Here is a 19,504-nt window from a genome sequence, read left to right as displayed (position 1 = left end):
CTTCTTGCTGGCGGAGAAAATTACGAGGATAATCGTAATGAAAACTCGACACTTCTCGCTGTGAAAACGGGTTACGAGATATTACGCGCGTAATTATCCCCTTTATAGATATTATGACTTCAATTCTATCACGAGAAACAGATCTAAATCGTAACACAATATAATCATAAGTAGAGATTCGTTTGTAACCCAGTGTGATTAATTTTCATCGTATAATTTAAAAATTAAAGTCTCGAGATTTAAAAAAAAAAGATCTCTTGTAATTATAAATCATGTAATTTACACAAAGAGGAAAGAAGGTGAAAGCATTTTTCTTGCAGCAAAAAATTCACAGAGCCCGTGATATCGATTTGCACTGAAATGTACGACTTTCCCGTGTTATTAGATTGGCAAAAGAAAAAGAGCAGACGGTAAACAGCTGGCTGGTCGCCAGGTGGACGAACGCGTAATTCAACCGCGCCTCCTTTATCGCTGAGCTCTTTATGGAATAAAAAGGGCGACCGTATCAAAATGTGAATTATATCTTTAAGAGAATGCGAAATCGGTACGTGACGACGACGAGATCGCCGGATAGAAAAGTTTTGCGAACGCTGGTGCGAGATGTCATAAGGCGGCGAGCACGAGTGGGACACTATGTCGACTGTAAACTTTTATATTGGCATTCAAATTCTCCTTGAAATGATCCTTAAAGCACGCGCGCGAATACGTAAGAAATGGTACCATATATTTCAACTGAGATGCAATAATTCATCTACAGTTAGAAAGATTAATTTGTAGCGCAAAATACAAGTTGCATCACATATATAAATTTTAGATAAAATAAATACATGGGCAGAGAAGAAAATTAATTTATCAACCACGATTGTTTATGTAATATACCGTAAAGATCTATAATATATCAAAAAATCAAAGATTTCAAGAATAATGATATAATATATATAACATATTATAACATGTATATATCTTTATTTAGATTTGTATTAGATTTAAAAATGGCACATTTATTTATTGTTTTGGATTAAAAAAATAATTGACACGTGCTAAATTTTTAATGCAAAATATATCACACTAAGCATAAACATAAAACTCAGCTACAAAATGTTTAATTTTGTAGGTCAGATGATATCGGACAATTAAAAAAATCTATTTCTGTGAAAAAGTCCATTTCAATCTCACCACGAAATGCTTGAAATTAAAGAACAACGCGTTGCGTTTGTATTTCTAAAGACATTTTTAGCTATATCAATGTTTGCAAACGAAAATTGCCAAATGTAATCGAGTGAAAAGTCAATCAAGTTACTTCGTTCTGCGAATAGAGAGAATCATCTGTATACTAGCCATTCTAATCCTGCAAATTGATTCTATTTTTTTTAAGTAAAAAAAGGAAATGGAAATGACGGCTTGTCTGTTCACCGACGATTTCAAAACTTGTGCTGTATCTGTCCATTGTTTTTTGTTATAGAAAAAATAACCTGCGTTCAAAAAGAATAAAATTAAAATTTACACAAAATTACAATTTCTAATAAACAATGCAAGCCTTTCGATATAACTTAGTCTCGCTGTTATTTTTATTCTCTATAAAATTTTTGATCAAAATGCATCATTTTTCTAACCAAAAGTTCAATGAGAATTTTTTAAATATTAATTAAAATTATTATGTAATGATCAAAGTTTCTAAAATCCAATTAAAGTAGAAAATATACTATTTTATTAAAATTCAATTAAAATAGAATATACTACTTAAAGACTAAAGAATTCAATTTCATAACTAAATTAGATGTCAAGAGACGGGAAATTTTTCATTTTTAAACATTTATAATGCAAAAGCTATTGCTGCCTTAATCATTTTATTCATTAACGCTAAAATATAATATTAGATAATTCGATACTTTATAAATCGATAGATATTCATGATGTTGGGGAATAATTAATATTTACTAATATTAACTATAATAGTTAATATTAATTGATAGCACAATTGTTACATTATTCAACAAACATCGAATGTCAATAAAATTCATGTAATATAATATCATTGCAATATAGAAAATGCATATGACGAATGAAAAAGTTTTAATAAAACAGACAATAATCAAATCAATGAAACATTTAAACGATTTTCAAAACGTATGAAGACATTTAACGAAAAGTTAAATCATTTTTTATTTTGTAACATAGTTAATTAAAATATGATGCTATTTTTCTTTGAAATAGCAATATAAATAACTAATGCACAAACCAGTGACAAAATACACAAATACATTAATCTTAACACATATATTTATTATAATTACCTTACCTGCATGTGTAATATAATCTATAATGATGATTTACCCTTTTTATTGTTCGTAAATTAAATCTTTATGCGCTTTTATTCTCCTTTCAATTATATTAATAATTTTATATTCCGTTTGCGCATGCAATATATATTTTTTTAATTTTTTCATCAAACCATGTCAATGCAACGAAAGATTATAGAAAAAAATATCGATACGCGTAATATATGAATTGATTTTAATAATTGTGCGTAAAATATATTTCAAATACTAAGTGTGTAATGTCAATAATCGTAATCTAAATTTTAAAGAGATCGATTGTTCGCAAAACATGACACGCAAACTATTAGAAGTCATACGGTGAGACATTCCGCAGCAGCACGTGTCTGCCGCGAAAACACGTGTTTCTCTCTCCTCTCACCGCGCATGGAAACATTCACCAAAGTCGTCTGACAGTAAAGAGTAGGAGTAGCGCAAAAATGCACGAGATCATGAGAATCAAATATGAACAACTTAATGCTACAAACAATAAGATATCACAGGGCGATTCCACATCTCAAGAACTCATAATTATAAGACTTGATAAGTCGTAACAATTTATTATATTGCGTTACCTATTATATTCATCTATTTAGATTATTATGTGTCAATATTACGAGATTTGACATCTTATAATAGAGAAAACGCGCTCAAACATTTGAATTGACATCGCAATAAATCCATATGGAATATATGGAGACACGTGCGAATTTATTTGAACTGACACACTGAATGTAAGCGAACATGTTTATTTCGTTTCTCCCGCGTATATTTACATAGTGGTCGCACGCTTTCCAATACGAACACGAACGCGTCACGTTTAGTAAACATTCTTTTCAACAAGATTAAAAACTCGTTGGGAAACGTTAAAGAAAAGAGAAATGCGATTGACAGATGTCGAAATATTAATAAGTATCGGACGAACGAAAGAACGATCGAAATGTCGCATTCGCGAGGTACACAATTGACATATGTATACTTGTGCGAGGAAGAAAAAACGACGACGAGGACGAGCGATCGGAGTAAACTACTGTACAGAGTGAAGAGAGGTTAGAATCGCCCTTCGCGATGTTCATGAATGGAATGCACTTACCTCGTGCGCTCGTGGATGCTGATGATCGCAGTGCCGGTGCTCGAACATCCCACTCACAAGACTCGACACAGCGCACACTGCAAGCAGAACGGCGATCGGTGACACGCCGATGCCGCGACGAATCTTCAACCGCACTCTAGCCGCCATCACAGACGATGTTCGCACTTGCAACGCATGATACATACTGAGCGCGCCCGCCGGCGTCGCGCATTTATATAGCTAACGCGGCGGCAGGCAGCGCCGCGCGACTCACGTTCGATACCACGAGCGCGACGACGCCGGCGGAGGAGGCTGCACTCCGACGACGACGACGATGATGATGCTGTCGCTGGGATAAACCCTTCGTCGTGAAAAACCTGAGAAGAAATCACAGCATTCTCTTAGACGACGTGTGTCTCGCGCTTTCGATCTAAAACTTTCAATTCAACTTTCAATTTAACATGAATTCATTCTTTTTCTTATTAAACGACTGGTGAATGAATAAAAATATATATATATAAAAAACAAAGCAAATATTTTTAATATAAAACAATTTGTTGAATAGTTGCGAAATTACAAGCAACTGTTTTGGTTGTAATATTATTAAGTTTACATGTAAAATGCAATAACTGCTGTTTTATAGCTACGGATACGATCTCTACGGTCTGATTGTCGTGACATTGTTACAAGAAAAAGTTAGTAAGACTTAATTTAACATCGAAATCGTCGATGCATCTAATGTAATCATGGTTTAACCTCGTGGAAAAAGTAGAAATCCGCTGAATGCGCAACTCGGACAGTTATATATAAATTCACGAAAAATATAGATATCTTGATAAGAACTTGTATTTACTTAAAACAGGCAATATCACGTTATCTTACAATTAGATTATGATTGGAAACGAGGAAATATGCGAGCAATTTTAGCTATAATATTTAAAAATTACTTTTTATTAATAAAATCACTTTAAAGTAGATTTTAAACTGGGAATTGCCAAGGAAATGTGCGAAGGTTCTAAGAACAAAATATAAGAAATATGATTTAATCAATATTATAATATATATACGAAATTTTTACAAAATATACACATATATGTATATATAATTCGTATGCCCTATTCACTCTTTTTCATCCAATTATTAACAAACATTCTCTTTCACATAACATTATACAACTAATGTGTATATAAAACAGATTGCACACATATAATTAATCGTATCTTTAATCAAGCAATTATTTCATACTGGTTTCATACTTTAAAGAAAGAATAAAATTTATATAATTAAACAGATGTAATTATAAATATATAAAGAAAGGATAATATTTATATAATTTCAATATCGCAATAATTATTAACTTTTACATATTTTAGCATACCAATTTTTACTAGCATCGCAACTTAAATTTACGCAATGCGGACATCGCGTTAAAAATTTAGGATTTATAGATTGTTTCGATTTAAGATGAGAATCAACAATGTCGGCCAAAGCGTCGATAAAAATAGGGTGATCATTAGGAGCCGCAGCCCTTCGTATTGTCTCGATACCGAGCTGAAAATTAAACATAAAATATTCTTGTTCGTTAATAAAATAAACAATAAAAATACGGAAGCGTTTCTTACTTCCTGGGCAAGTTCGTGACAATATTCTATGTCCAATTCATGGAGGGTTTCAATATGTTCATTTACAAATGCAATCGGTACCAAAATAAAATTTTTCTTGCCCTGTTTAACGTAGCCTTTTAATGCTTCATCGGTAAAAGGCCCTAGCCATGCCGTAGGTCCAACCTAAATATATATATTTCGTAATATGAAATGCATCAAACAAGAAAGATTTCTTCTAAATTAAAATTAACTTAATTTTCTTCTAAATTAATTTCGTTAAATTTTAAACATATACATTTATATGATATACCTTCGATTGCCACACTAAACTATATGGATTGCAATAATTTAATTCCTGCATGACTAATGCAACTGTGGCTCCAACTTCCGCGGGATAAGAATCCCCTCTGTTTACAACCTAGCGATCATATGGAAAAATACTAATTGAAATAATTTCTAAAGAATCACAAAAATAAATGTATATGTTAAAAATGGCAACCTGCAATGGCAATGAATGAGCTGAAAATAAAATGATAACGTCATCCCTTTTTTCTTTAGGAAATTGTGCAAGTTCCTGTTTAATCCTTTCAGCAAAAGTTTTTATAAGGAGAGGATGTGTAGCCCATCTATCTATTATACTCCATTTCATCTCACTTGGCAACTCTCTGCAAAGATGTAATTTACATCTGTTTCATGTACACATATATATGTCTTTTTATGCATTTCTATTCTATCTTTCATCCTTTTTATTTCAACTTTTATATAGCATATATATGTAAAAATAATGCATAAGAATGCATCAAATCATATATCTCATATATACACTTAAAAATAAAATAAATATACATATCAAATATTTGTGCATAACTTTTTCTAAGACTCTTATCTAAAAATAAATGAAAGATAACATAATAATCACCTAGTTTTATAATAATTGTATATAGCATTAAAACTGGAACCTGAAGTTGAACAACTATATTGAGGATATTGAGAAAAAATTACTGTGTGCTGTACTCTATCACTGAAAAAAGTAAATATAAAAGATATACAATTATCCAAAGATATACAATTAATTCAAATTATCTTTTAATATTAATATTTTTAGATTGCACATGTTTACATTATATTTAAGAAAATATAATATAACTATACTTGCGTATCCTCTCAAGAGTATCCTCTGTGAGAGGATCTGCATATCGAAAGGCAACGTAATATTTATGAGGTGCAGTTTCAGGCGAAATTTTATTTAATTTTTTGCATAAAAGTTCGCCCTGTTTATTTGTCCACTGCAGAATGGGTGATCCACCACCAATCTCAGAATATTTTTTTTGTACTTCTGGAGTACGACGTTTAGCTATCCAAGGACCTAATTTACTGTAACATAATTCTGTGAGACATCTCTCCTATATAATATTCACTATTATAATCACACAAATGTATTAAAATATAAAGAACCTTTGTACTGGTAACTGAATCATATCACGATCGGTCATTATTCTTAATAAATATTCATGGACCTGATCAATGTTGGCAGGGCCACCCATGTTTAACATTAATATACCAGTTTTTGGTTTTATGTTTTCATTATTTGCTAGATTTGTAGCAATGGAAGCGTAGCACCGTGTTGAAACAGAGAGTTTTGTACATTGTTGTCCTAAATAACATCATATTATTATTATTATGTAGAATTCTCTTTCATTTAACTATTATATAAAAGTAAATTATCTCAAGGATTAATGTAAACAATAAATTTGAAGCTCAGAATTATTCCACATGTAATCGAAGACTGCAAAAACTAACTTAATATATAGCAGTGTTCCGTAAACTTCATAAGCTTATATATCTTATACAATTAAGATGTAGAATGTTAAAAAATAACTACAGATAAAAATAATTAATATTGCTTGTCATCTTAAACAATAAAAAATAGTTTAACTTCAATATTAATACACGTTGTGGCTAATAATTTCATGCATAAACGTAGAGGTTATATCAAGATAATATTAATATTCTCTTGTCATTAAATTGTCATTACATAATTGCAATCAACTGATTGTTAACTGTTATCACCGGATATAAAAGTATCACGGCAATCTACTTACCAAAACACAAATTCATTAACAACTTGCTGACACTCATGTCTAAATAGACAGTACTTGACAATCTAAGCCGAAATGTTTAAAATTGCAGGTAGTAAGTTAATGTTGCGATACAGTATGTAAGTTAATAAAAACGACGTGCACTATCACGATGACAGTAAGTACCGTTAGATAAGACGCGGCGATGAGGTTAGATTCGACACGACACAATTCATTCACATGCAATTGTGTATGTACAAGTGGAAAATGTAAATGTGTTAGTTGGCATCAAGTTGCCAATTCTACAAAGAATATTTCCCTAGACTGATCAAAATAATATTAATAAAAAAAAACATTGTTATGTTTTCTCTTATAATAAAAGATTAAATATATATGTTATTTATATTTTTATATATTATTTAAATAAATAATTATAAAGAGAAAGCCCCTTAGATGTCACTGCCATCTAACCATAAAGTTTCGAAACAATCTGTGGCAACACAAATGGTCTCCTTTCCACGTTGAAATTTACTGAACCGGTTCACGCCTAATAAATATCTATGTATATCTGTCTAGATTTTCGCATCTGACTGTGAATGAACTCCCTCCTTCGCTTACAACAACTGTGGAATTCTGACGTAACGAGAGATCTGGTCGTATCGGAATTGTGTCGCTCGACAATCAGGCCGAAGGGAATCGCAATAAAATAATGACGGAGCAAGAAAACGAGGAATTGGCACCGTCAAATCTCGGCACTCTCGAATTGTGAGTGATATACAATATAATATATCGTACGTACCGTGATCGCGCAACACTCATCGTGCATTACTCGCCGCTTTTACTTGACGTTCCTCTGTGTCTCTTGCAGCTGGGAGAACGCGTACGCCCAGGAACTCGACAACTTCCACGATCACGGCGACGTGGGCGAGATATGGTTCGGCACCGCCAATTCGCGCAAAGTCGTACGGTAAGTGAGCTAGGGATTGACCGCGAACACACCGTTTTACGCACCGCGAGTAAACAACACGACGAAAAAACGATGGACTTTCGCGCGAAAATGTAAACACGACGCGACCGAGGCAGTTCCTCGCGCGTTACTGATGGCGTCATCTACGAAACTATTTCTTCCGTTACCGCGTCGGTATTTACAATAGTAGCTTTATCTACTGTAGATAAAAAGTACTGTGCCGTCTTTTTCGAATATATATTTTTTATTATCTATAAAAAATTGTCTTCTCCTTTTTCTCTTAATTACAATCGAGAAATAAGTGTAAAAGATTTAATTATTTCAGATTTAATGATTGCATTAAAATAGTTTTGATTCTATATTTACGCTTGTCAGTTTTAAAATATATGATAAAGATTATATGTTGTATAATCTGAATATTTAATCTGAATATCTTATATATGTGAGAGTTTTGTATATAGAAAGAATGTAAGAGCAAATTTATTATTATTACATAATTTTATTCATAAAATATAAAAAATAAGTAATTGTTGACTATTGGGTGATTTTTTTTGTTAAATAAATGATAACAATATATAAAAATATGCAATAAATATCAGAGAAAAGCGCAGTGGACTTTCATTATTTTTAACAAAATCAATTTTAATTATTTTTCTATATGTACATACATAAAAATGAAGACATATGTGCGGAAATTTTGAAATTAACAAACAAGATCATTTTCTAGGTGGATCACCACGAAATTGGATTTAAATAGAGAAAGCGATAAAATAATCGACGTAGGATGCGGTAATGCAATGACTTTGGTAGAACTCGCGAAACAAGGTTTCGCAGACTTGACAGGAGTAGATTATTCACAGAAAGCGGTGGATCTCGCCCGTATGGTGTTGAATGATAATAATTTACCAAATGTGAAATTAGAAGTCTGCGATATTCTCAATAATACATTATCACATGACTTTAAACTTGTCCATGATAAAGGCACTTATGATGCTATTAGTTTAAATCCAGAAGATCCAACAGCGAAGCGACAGAGATATATAGAAAATATACATCACATTCTTTTGCCAAAAGGATATTTAGTATTGACTTCCTGTAATTGGACCAAGGAAGAATTATTAAAACAATTTACGAATCGTTAGTATAATTTATAATGAAAGTTTAATAGTTTTCTTTCTATTTTTCTAATAATTATATAAAAAATATAATTTTTTACAAGAAAAATTGTTATGAAGACAATTTTTCAAAATATATATTTTTGTGGCAAAATACAATTATATTCTTTACAGATTTCGAACTCGAAAGTCAACTTCCTGCGGATACATTTCAATTTGGTGGACAGACAGGAAATACTGTAACACAATTGGTATTTAGGAAAAAATGATAATAAAAAAAATTTTTATGTGTATATTTATATATACATATTATACTACATACACAAATAAACGAGATATTTGTATAAAATAAAAAATAAGATAATTTGTATAAAGATTTTGATAATATCATCTTTTACATATGAGAATAAATAAATATTTCGAAAAAGTTCAAGATTTATTTGTGCACACAAAATGTTTAAATACATAACATGATATTAGAGTGAGAATAATTTCTACATATTTTTTAACTCTTATTACATTACAAAGTTTACAAAAGATATTTATATCATCATAAATTAAAATTTGCAATAAATCTCTATTATTAATAAATATTCTAAATATATACGGTAGCACAGAGAAATAAATACATTCTTTATCTAGTGCATTTATATTAATAATTAAGGTATTAACAAAATATTTTTCAGAAAGATTTACTTTGATGTCACACCTAAATTTTTTTACAGAGTTAAGATAAAAAATTTTTTATTATTTTATATGTTAAAGGAAATATGTTAAATTAGAGAATAAATTGTACTACAATATATAAATTATACTAAATAAATTATATGTGATATATAAAATGCATATGTGCGTCTACATGAAAATGTTTCTATCTTTCAATGCTCTTTAATGTTCTTAAAACATGAAGCTTAATCATACACTATAAAATTTACTACTGAAGCATCATTCTTATATCTCGTGTTTTAAACATAGTTAAATTCAACAATCTAATTCATCAATCTAATAATAAATTTTATCTAAATCATATATTAGTATTATATTTTTTTATCTATTTTTAATCTAATATTTTCAATCTTTCGCACTTGTCTTGTGATTATTATAAAACAATAGAATAATAGAATGTGAAAATTAAGATATAGTGCGATAGTAATTAAATAGCAAATTGTAATCATACAATAAATATATAAATAAAATTTATATAGAATATGCTAATGAATTGTTTACTTTAATTTAAATGAATTATAATAAATTTTTTTCTAATCGTAATAAATCTATTAAAGCGTGCTCTATGTATTATAGAATATGTACACAAGTACGAAAGAGATTATGTACTTACGATAGATTGATAATTACATACAAGATGATTTAAAGTTAATGTTTACTTTTTTAACTTTTTGTTACAAACGTAATCTTTATAATTAAAAATTGAGCTACACTCTATGATACAACAACATAAAACTAAATTAATAGTGATATTTATATTAATAAAAATTATCCAGAAGTGGCAAAAGCAAAATTATTTATTTTTATAGATTGAAAATGAATAAAAAGTCTACTTATCCATTATCTTATAGAATAAATGCAAAGCTATTACACATCTTATCACTTAGAATTTATAGGCTTTATGGATTACAATATATATGCATCAAAGAGAAGACGATTTGAAAATAGGTATAATTTTCCAAGTTTAAAACGAATTAGAGAATTAGAATTAGAAAATATGAGACTATTTACGTATATATTTGCAACATAGTGCATTTTATATAGTATACGAACTGTTCCAATAATTGCACATTTTTCCGTATTACTTAAATAAAGTAAAAATAGTGAATAGTTATATATATATATATATATATATATTTAAATGTTAAAAAAGAAAGAATCAATTTAAATAATTGTAAATCTACGAAATATGTGAACGTCTTACTATTTCATATGAGCAATTATTAAAAATTTGTGAAAAAAGAAATTATTAATAAAATTTTTCCTTGTAAAAAAAAACTATTTTTCAAGATAGTCTGTCATGAAAAAAGTGCGCGACCACTGGAACAGTTTACATTCAGAATAGAAAATGTATAATTAGTTTATATAAAAGTGCTTTATCATTTTAAAAGTCGAATATATAATTATACATATATATTATACTTAAATGCTTTATTAAATTAATGAGATTAATGATATTCTTATAAATAAGTGTATAATCTAGCATATGTTCGCGTAAAATCGGATTCATAATTTAATTCGAAGAATTGTTATTTCTCTACCGTAGGTTATCATACAGGTTCAGGAATTGACAAGATAATTTTTTAAAGCTTGAAGATTTAGATATAGTTAAGTCTTCCAAGTATAAGCGAAGTAGCCAGAAAAATCATCGTATGCAACGTAAAGATCGATGAGCAACCTACAAAAGATATAAATAATATTTTCAGCTGATGATATTTTTAATATCAACACATATCATGGCACGGGAAAAAATAAGAAATTCTGTTATCTCATAGATAAATTTATAAAAATTTCTTAAACTTCCGTTATTATTACACACAACGCACATTTATCGCGACTCATATTTTAGATTACAAATAGAACAGCTAAGCGATATTTATTACGTCATTCGATTTCTTATTAATTGTGCAGAGATGATAAGTAATATTTAATACGCAAATTATTATCGTATTTTTTTAATTCTTACGCATATGTAGATTAAAAACATTCTGTTTTTCAGGGGAATCAGAAAGATATTTGCCAAATATTTATTTTAAATAAATATTATTTAAATATTATACACTAATTAAATATAGCAATAATAAAAAACTAACAGAATTTTTTCATATGTGTTTAACAGAATATTTTATGGCTATAGAGAATTAAAAAGAACATTTTTGTCTTATAATATATTGATGCTTCTTTTATATTAAACATAAAAATTTTAATAAATTTAATAAATTTTTATAAATTATTTCAATGTAAAATAATTATCAAATTGTATTTACATTTTTGTAGAAAATTAAATTTTGATAATGCATTAAAAAGCAATAATAAATATTTTTGTAATCTATAGAAATCGCAATATCAAATGTATATATATACAGGATATAATATATTGTCCCCACTATATTACCAAAAATTATTTGAGATGATAAAAAATGAAGCTTACCATTACAAAATAATGGTGTTTCTTGAACAAATCCATCTTGACAATAACATCGTCTTCCTAAAGAACTGTTTTGGATAACGCAGTGAGCATCTTCTATGCATTCTCCATCATCATTGCAGGATGCATGAAGCGCTAAAAGAAAAGAACGCAAATTTTAAAAATAACAAATGATATAAAAACTGATCAGAGAGCAATCGTGCTTTTCAAGATTTAGAATTTGTAAATTTACTTTTACAAAGATTTTAAACATTTATTCAACGTCTTATATATGTGTGTGTGTGTGTGTGTGTGTGTGTGTGTGTGTGTGTGTGTGTGTGTGTGTGTGTGTGTGTGTGTGTGTGTGTGTGTGTGTGTGTGTGTGTGTGTGTGTGTGTGTGTGTGTGTGTGTGTGATTGTAATACATACAAAGCTTTATTTAATTTCTCGAGCTCGAGCATAACTTTACGACGAAACTTTACGGCGATCGATTTGTAACTGCGATTAATTGCACTTAAAATGTCCGAGGTAATCATCGGCAACTTCGCCGAAAATCAGAAAGGAAACATGCATAGTGATCATTTAATCAAGTCAAATTGCCGGGTTTCCGGATCGTTTCACGAACCTCTAATATTACGTATCGAACTACAAATCACTTGGTTATACAGTTATACAATTACCCTATGCAGTTTCCAAAGTTTTGAGATTTAGTTCAATTTTATTGCATTGTGCCAGGTACGGTTATTGCTATCATTTCTATCAGTCATTTGATGTGATTTAATATAATAGTCATAAAGACGTCTTTACTTACGTAAGTAATTTTATAACTCGTAAAATGTTATAATAAATACATAATAACATTCACAGTCTAATTTCAAAAGAATAATGATTAAATGTAATATTTTTTGCTGTCGTTCTATTTTTAAGCTTTCTCTTGCTGTGCAGGAATACTGCAGAAAAACAGGTAGTATCAGAACTGTTGAAGGTAGGTCGGGGCGGTACTCTTTACCCGTACCAATTTGCATAGATAACCATAGACCCGCTACGAACACCGTCATATGTTCACATATTGCAATACAGCACGTAAGTATATGCAAATCTTGGTGCAAATCCGAGTGCCTTCCAGTTATAATCATCCTTCCGAAGTTTGACTATTTCATGATATTAAAATAATAGACCTAACGAATAACATGCGAAACATCGGAAATATTTTGTCATGCATACAAAAACTTAAATACACAAGAAAAATGATGTTACGTATCAGAATATAGCGTGCCTAAATCCCTTTGAAAAATGTTTCACGGAAGCAGATTTTTTGACAAAAATCAGAAATTAATTTTGTATTTTTGCAAATTTCGCGAAGAATATGATGCTCAAATTCTTATCAATTATTTTGGGACATCTCTTATCTTGGAGATATTTACATACTAAAGTCAATCTTGTCAAAAAACTGATCTTGTTATTTTTGTCTGTTATATAACGAGTAAATAAAATAATGTAGAACTAATAATGTAAAAATCTAATACCTTTGAATTTATTAGTGCAGGCACCATTAAGTGGTGCTGAATAATCGCCGCATAGACATCGGGTTCTTCCATCTCGGGGATCTGCCATACATGTTGTATTTTGAATTCCATCACAATCACTTTTTATCTTGCATTCGCGTGCTTTGCCAACTGCAATTATAGATATTAATCTATATAAGAAACCGTAATTTTATTTAATCCTTAATTAATTTCATACATTTTTAATCCATACTAATCCATAGAAATCCGTAAAAAATGTATGCGACACATTATTTCAGAATATATTACTGGTCATTAAATTTGCAAGTTATGAAATTAAAGCAATATATAAAGTTTGTTATATTCACTTTTTTCTTTATCGCATTTTTATTTAATATTTAAAATATTTATTCAAAGAATCTCGTTTTGTTTTTTATGTTTTTTATAATAAAAATGATTAAAGTAAAATTATTAAAGCAAAAATATTGTAAAGAGTAAAATAAAATAAAATCTACAAATACAATTATATCTCAATTGTGCAAAGATGAGTATGAAGAACTTAGAATAGTAATCGTCAAAAAGTCATACGAATGAGAACTCTGACATTCAGCAAAGCATTAGTATTCATCTGCATTTCAATTTAACCTTGACTCTCATAAATATCATTTTTATTTATACGCAATTTTAAATAAAATTGTATTTAATTATTAAATACTAATTTACATATTATTATAAATGCCAGTATTAAAGAAATTTATGATATACATTTTTATATAATATCTTTCTCTATGTATACAATAAAATAATTAAATTTATACATATTGAGTAAATACAGTATATGTATGTACGTAAAAAATATTTTTATATAATTTTAAAGAGCATCAAATTAAAATTTATATACATAGAAATCTGAATCGGAGAAATCCATAATTATTATTCTAAAATAAATTAGAAATTCTATTTAAAATAAAATTAATAGACAAAAATTAATTAATAGCTTTACGACGTTTTTGAATTTTTTAATAAAACAAAGTTAAATAGAATTGCTATATACATTAAAATATTTTGTGAATTTGCCTTAATAGACGTTATTAGAATATACTTTAAAATTGTTAATCGCACTTAAGTTATTTAAACATATACTTTTATCACAATAAACACAAATTAATAATTTAACTGTGTAAAAAGTTTAATATATAATACATGTACAATATATATTTAATATATATAATATATTATAAATATTGTATATATATTAATATAAAAATTTAACATAAATTAAAAATTTTTTTAAACAAATACTTTTCTTCTAAATAATAATGCTTATTATGTAATACTTATTTAGATAAATACATGTCGCATTGTTAACTTCAAATTTGTATTATTTAATTCATATACGTACTTGGTGTTGGCGGCGGTGGTGGATTTGGATTTTGATTCTGTGGATTGGTCTTTCCAAAAGTAGTAAGAGCACAGGACAGTGGTGAAAATATTGATACGACCAGTAGAACAGATATAATTATTCGGACAACCATTTCGTCTTTCATGGTCTGTCACTCGTTATACAAATAATTGAATTATTATCACTTATAGTCACAAATCACAAATACGGACTCTAGAAAAAAGATAACTCACGAAGAGAAAAATCACTTCCTTTTCTACATAAACTTTTATTCCATTCGGCTTTTTTCTTTAATTTCTTAATTTTCTAACAAATTAATCTCGACCATAAACAGGATCACTTTAATGGAAGTCTGAATCAACGGCGGCTAACTTTTAAGTAAAAATACTTCTCGCACTTTCGATCCACTTACACGAAATACAAGTATGTTTGATTCCAAGACTGCGTGTTACAAGGACGTTGGAAGACCTTTTAAGCCTTCAAAGTACCCCCACTACGAAACTGCCCTCCGTGCTGCCACCACTAAAGCAGAAAATGCTCTACCATAAGGTGGTTACTTTACCACCTTCTTCGAGAATCTGAATACGAAGCTGGCCGGCTGAACTTCGATCGCCACGAAAGACGCGATTAGGTGTGACTGTGTTCTGTTACCGAACTGTTACTACCACCAAAATTTATGAGAATCCAACACATGGAGCCTAACTCCTTTTCGGAACGCAAGCAGAGAACAACCCTCCAAAGTATTCTCTGCTCTGCATCGTTATCATCTGCCATCTAGTCTTAATATAGATCCTCATACATTAGTGGTGGAATTTAGTAATCTTTACTAAATTATACGTAAAATTGAACAGTCAATAAAAACGTGTCTAATACCAATGTTTTCATTTTCGAGAAAGTCATTTATCTCGAATAACTTTTGTAATTATCTTCTGATCGTATCAACAATCTTTTAAGGTTTTCTAGTCAATTCGAAAAAATTTGATTTAATCTTTTTATGATGTAGCGTATATTTCGCAGTTACACGAGATTGATTTAAAAAATTTGCTTCATGCTGATGGCGCATGTGAAAAACAACTTATAAAAATGCCGCTATTTTTTTCATTAAAATATATATACGTCGAATCAAATATTTGATCATTTATATTAGTCAATGAAAAAAAAATTATTTATAGGTCAGAAACATTAAATAATTTTTAAATACATTGTATTCCTGGCTAATATATATTGTTTACCATTTGTTTCATAAAAATATTCTTTTTAAACTTACATTATTCTTTGTTTGCATCAAATAGTTTGCGAAAATAAGCAATGATACTGCAATTGTAAGAGAAAGCATTTTATACTTTTTTTGTTATTTTACAATTGTTTTTAAACTTTTTATTATATTAAGAATAATCTAACAAGCTTAACAATAGTATAAGATGTCGCAGCACTCATTAAAATTCAAAAGATACATGCGAAAATATATTAATTATACATGTTCATTATCTCTTCTCTTTCGAAGTATCAACAATAGAAAGAATAGAACTGAGCACAGTTTTTCCCGTAAAATATATTATTTCTTAAAGCTTCTAGCGCAATTCTTATAAGAATTTATCTGAATATCTAGCACAGTTTCTCTGTTATCATTTGAAGTACACCCGTTATCGCGTCTCTTCGTCAGCGAATACGGTCGAGTTCGAAATGTTAAGTTTGCAGATTACAAAGGAGGCTCATCCGGCAGCGTGTGCACGAAAGCGAGGGAAAATTTATCGTCATGTTGCCAGTATTTTATGGCCGGACAATCGTAGGAATGTATTCGTCTACACGCTAAGTGCATCGCGCTTTGCAACATCTGTTTACAGTAGCGGTGAGACGCGTGTGAAATTGTCGTGTCGTTTTTACAACAACCGCGTCGCCTCTCGTTTCGACAAGGAAAAGCTCGCATCGATCGTCGATCACGAAGGCTCGCGTGTAATTCATAAATTTAACAAGACGCGTGCAGAACGTGCCGTGATTTACAAGGCAATTTGCCGGAATGCTCGTCCGGCGATCGAAATACTGATCGAACTGTCGTGGTCGATCTTGCATGTTTCACGAAACTCTGGTAAGGTGTAAGGTCAGCGCGCGATTAAACCCGTGATTGGCTGGGTGCTGACATTAATAAAGAAGCGCAACGCTATATCAAATCAATAACAAACTTGATAAGATCAGCCATCATACTTTATTAAACGTTCCATTTACGTAACTTTAAATATTTTGCAGCATTTTCGATCAGTTTAAATGTCAGAATTGTTGAATAAATCAATCGCATTTTTCTCGTGCACGATGCCGCGCAATTTGCAAAAATATATCCTTTATGTATACTCTTAATAAGTGATAATACGATACATCACATTGATACGAAATCTCAAAATATAATATCTTTGAATAAAGCGATATAGAGTTATTGAATTAATAACTAATAACGTCAAGCTCAATTGTCACAAAAATGTGTCTAGCCATATAAATACACACACACACACAAAAGAAGACATTTGTATAGCAGGATACAGAATTATAATTCAGAATTTATTTTAAAGTAAAAGTGACATCTTGGAAAGATTATGCTTTATCAAAAACTGTTATAAAGATATACGAGCTTAACCTACTTTCCCAGTTTTATAATCATTGAATGACCAATTGTAATCGCTATTCAACCAACGCATGGGAACCTTATCGGATTAACGCAACTACGTATAAATCGTAACAAATTAGCATGAATAAGTTCAAGGTCTATGCGCAGCATATGAGCAACGCACTAATTGTACCATAGCATGCTTTGTCAAATATTCACAGGTTTTACGAATAAATTTCATATGAGAGAATATTACATATTAAGTATAAATATATTAAATATTGCATATTAAATACAATAACATATTGTGCGACAAAAAACCATTAGAATGTATTTTATATAGACATAAAACATACACACACATACATACATACACTGTACAGGGTTTGTCCGGAAAGTAATGCGTCGCATTTTTTTAAAAAAGAATTTATTGATCGCATAGGTAAAACAACTTAAAATTGTTCGAAGTATGACCCTTCTGCGTCAATACATTTTTGCCAACGCGATTTCCATGCGTCATAAGATTTCTGGAACTCCTTGACTGGGATGCTGTTCAGGGAGGCCGTCGAAGTAGCTTGTACGTTGTCAACCGACTCGAGCTGTTGTCCTTTGAGCTCCCTTTTCAGCCGAGGAAATAAAAAAAAGTCCGCCGGGGCCAAGTCGGGACTGTAGGGCGGCTGCGGCACCGTTGCCACACCGATCCGGGTCAGGTAGGCCGTAATAACAAAGGCGGTGTGAGCCGGCGCGTTGTCGTGATGGAGTTTCCATTTTGCGCAAATCTTCCGCATGGCCAAGTCTTCCGATACAATCTCGTGAACAATCGTTTTCGGCAAGTTCAATAATTCCGACATTAAGCGAACATTCATTCGACGGTCTGAATTCAATAATTGGCGCACACGAGTCACATTGTCGTCCGTTCGCGATGTTGACGGGCGTCCTGCGCGGGCCTCGTCGGCGACCTCCTTCCGACCTTCTCTAAACATCTTGTGCCATATGTTTGACTGCGATTTGGAAAGGCAATCGTCCCCGAAAACTTTCTTGAGCATTTCAAAAGTTTCCAGCGGCGTCTTGTCCAGCTTCACGCAAAACTTTATCGCATAGCGTTGCTCTATCGTTCTCTCCATCACAAGTTCGACGCGACCACTAAGCAGAGGTTCACAGAATAAGCCGTCCTAACCCTCCAAGCGCATGGAAACAATTGAGCGACCTACCGTTGGAAAGCTAAGGGTACCCCCCTTCCTCCCCAACCGATCCCATCGCTCTGCGATGTATAGTCGCGTCACAAAAAAATGCGACGCATTACTTTCCGGACAAACCCTGTATGTACTATATATGTGTATGTATGTATTTATATTATTCGTGAATTAAAGGAAAACCAGAGTTATGTACCTGTATGTATCTATTATTCGTTCTTCTCTTTTTGATCGTAATAATAGTTTTTATAATAAATATGTGAGTGTGTGATAAGTGATAATCGGTATAAATAAAAATATTTTAATATTTTTATAAATTATTTATAAAGTGAACATAAAAAACTAACGTAATATATAAAAACAAGAATATTTATACATATATTATTACCTTTTATATGTTTATATATGATTTTTTAAATTTCAGCAGAAGTTTGTTCGAAACATAATCTTCATCAAATTTATTATTAAAATGTTCATGAAATCTATCAATGTAAGCAGTAAGAACTTTCATTTCTTGGAAAATT

The 19,504-nt window shown here is 30.4% G+C and overlaps 4 protein-coding genes across 5 annotated transcripts in view; 1 reads left to right on the top strand and 3 right to left on the bottom strand.

Moving 5' to 3' along the window:
* The window catches only part of Invadolysin (leishmanolysin-like peptidase, invadolysin), a 294,990-nt gene extending 287,059 nt beyond the window's left edge, over positions 1-7,931 (bottom strand). The window contains exons 1-2 of the mRNA XM_085489267.1: positions 7,869-7,931; positions 3,409-3,764 (exon numbers count right to left, since the gene is read on the bottom strand). Of these exons, the coding sequence (XP_085345393.1) occupies positions 3,409-3,591 (183 nt within the window). The 5' untranslated portion in view covers positions 3,592-3,764; positions 7,869-7,931. The remainder of the gene's footprint in view (positions 1-3,408; positions 3,765-7,868) is intronic.
* FeCH (ferrochelatase, mitochondrial) lies at positions 4,424-7,933 on the bottom strand. Of its 2 annotated transcripts, none has more exons than XM_029301081.2 (8): positions 7,869-7,933; positions 6,447-6,645; positions 6,144-6,365; positions 5,911-6,012; positions 5,491-5,656; positions 5,302-5,409; positions 5,010-5,174; positions 4,424-4,938 (listed from the first exon to the last, which is right to left on the bottom strand). In XM_029301081.2, the coding sequence occupies exons 2-8, from the start codon at positions 6,542-6,544 to the stop codon at positions 4,741-4,743; spliced, it is 1,059 nt and encodes a 352-aa protein (XP_029156914.1). In that variant the 5' UTR covers positions 6,545-6,645; positions 7,869-7,933; the 3' UTR covers positions 4,424-4,740. The 2 variants fall into 2 exon arrangements, with proteins under 2 accessions (XP_029156914.1, XP_029156913.1); XM_029301080.2 differs by lacking the exon at positions 7,869-7,933 and adding an exon at positions 7,094-7,852.
* On the top strand, positions 7,545-9,578 carry LOC114929516 (EEF1A lysine methyltransferase 2). Its single transcript, XM_029301083.2, has 4 exons — positions 7,545-7,834; positions 7,938-8,036; positions 8,764-9,173; positions 9,326-9,578. The coding sequence occupies exons 1-4, from the start codon at positions 7,779-7,781 to the stop codon at positions 9,418-9,420; spliced, it is 660 nt and encodes a 219-aa protein (XP_029156916.2). The 5' UTR covers positions 7,545-7,778; the 3' UTR covers positions 9,421-9,578.
* Positions 9,578-19,376, bottom strand: sosie (oogenesis-related protein sosie). The gene is made up of 4 exons (XM_029301079.2): positions 15,192-19,376; positions 13,811-13,960; positions 12,309-12,440; positions 9,578-11,555 (listed from the first exon to the last, which is right to left on the bottom strand). Exons 1-4 carry the CDS (start codon positions 15,334-15,336, stop codon positions 11,476-11,478), a joined length of 507 nt encoding a protein of 168 aa, XP_029156912.1. The 5' UTR covers positions 15,337-19,376; the 3' UTR covers positions 9,578-11,475.
* Between the last annotated feature and the right edge of the window lie 128 nt (positions 19,377-19,504).

Source organism: Nylanderia fulva, unplaced genomic scaffold (assembly GCF_048542155.1).
Source record: "Nylanderia fulva isolate GAGA-0341 unplaced genomic scaffold, ASM4854215v1 Scaffold8, whole genome shotgun sequence".
Classification (NCBI taxonomy): domain Eukaryota; kingdom Metazoa; phylum Arthropoda; class Insecta; order Hymenoptera; family Formicidae; genus Nylanderia; species Nylanderia fulva.
The sequence above is the reverse complement of the archived record's forward strand: the minus strand, read 5'-3'. Positions and strand labels throughout refer to the sequence as shown.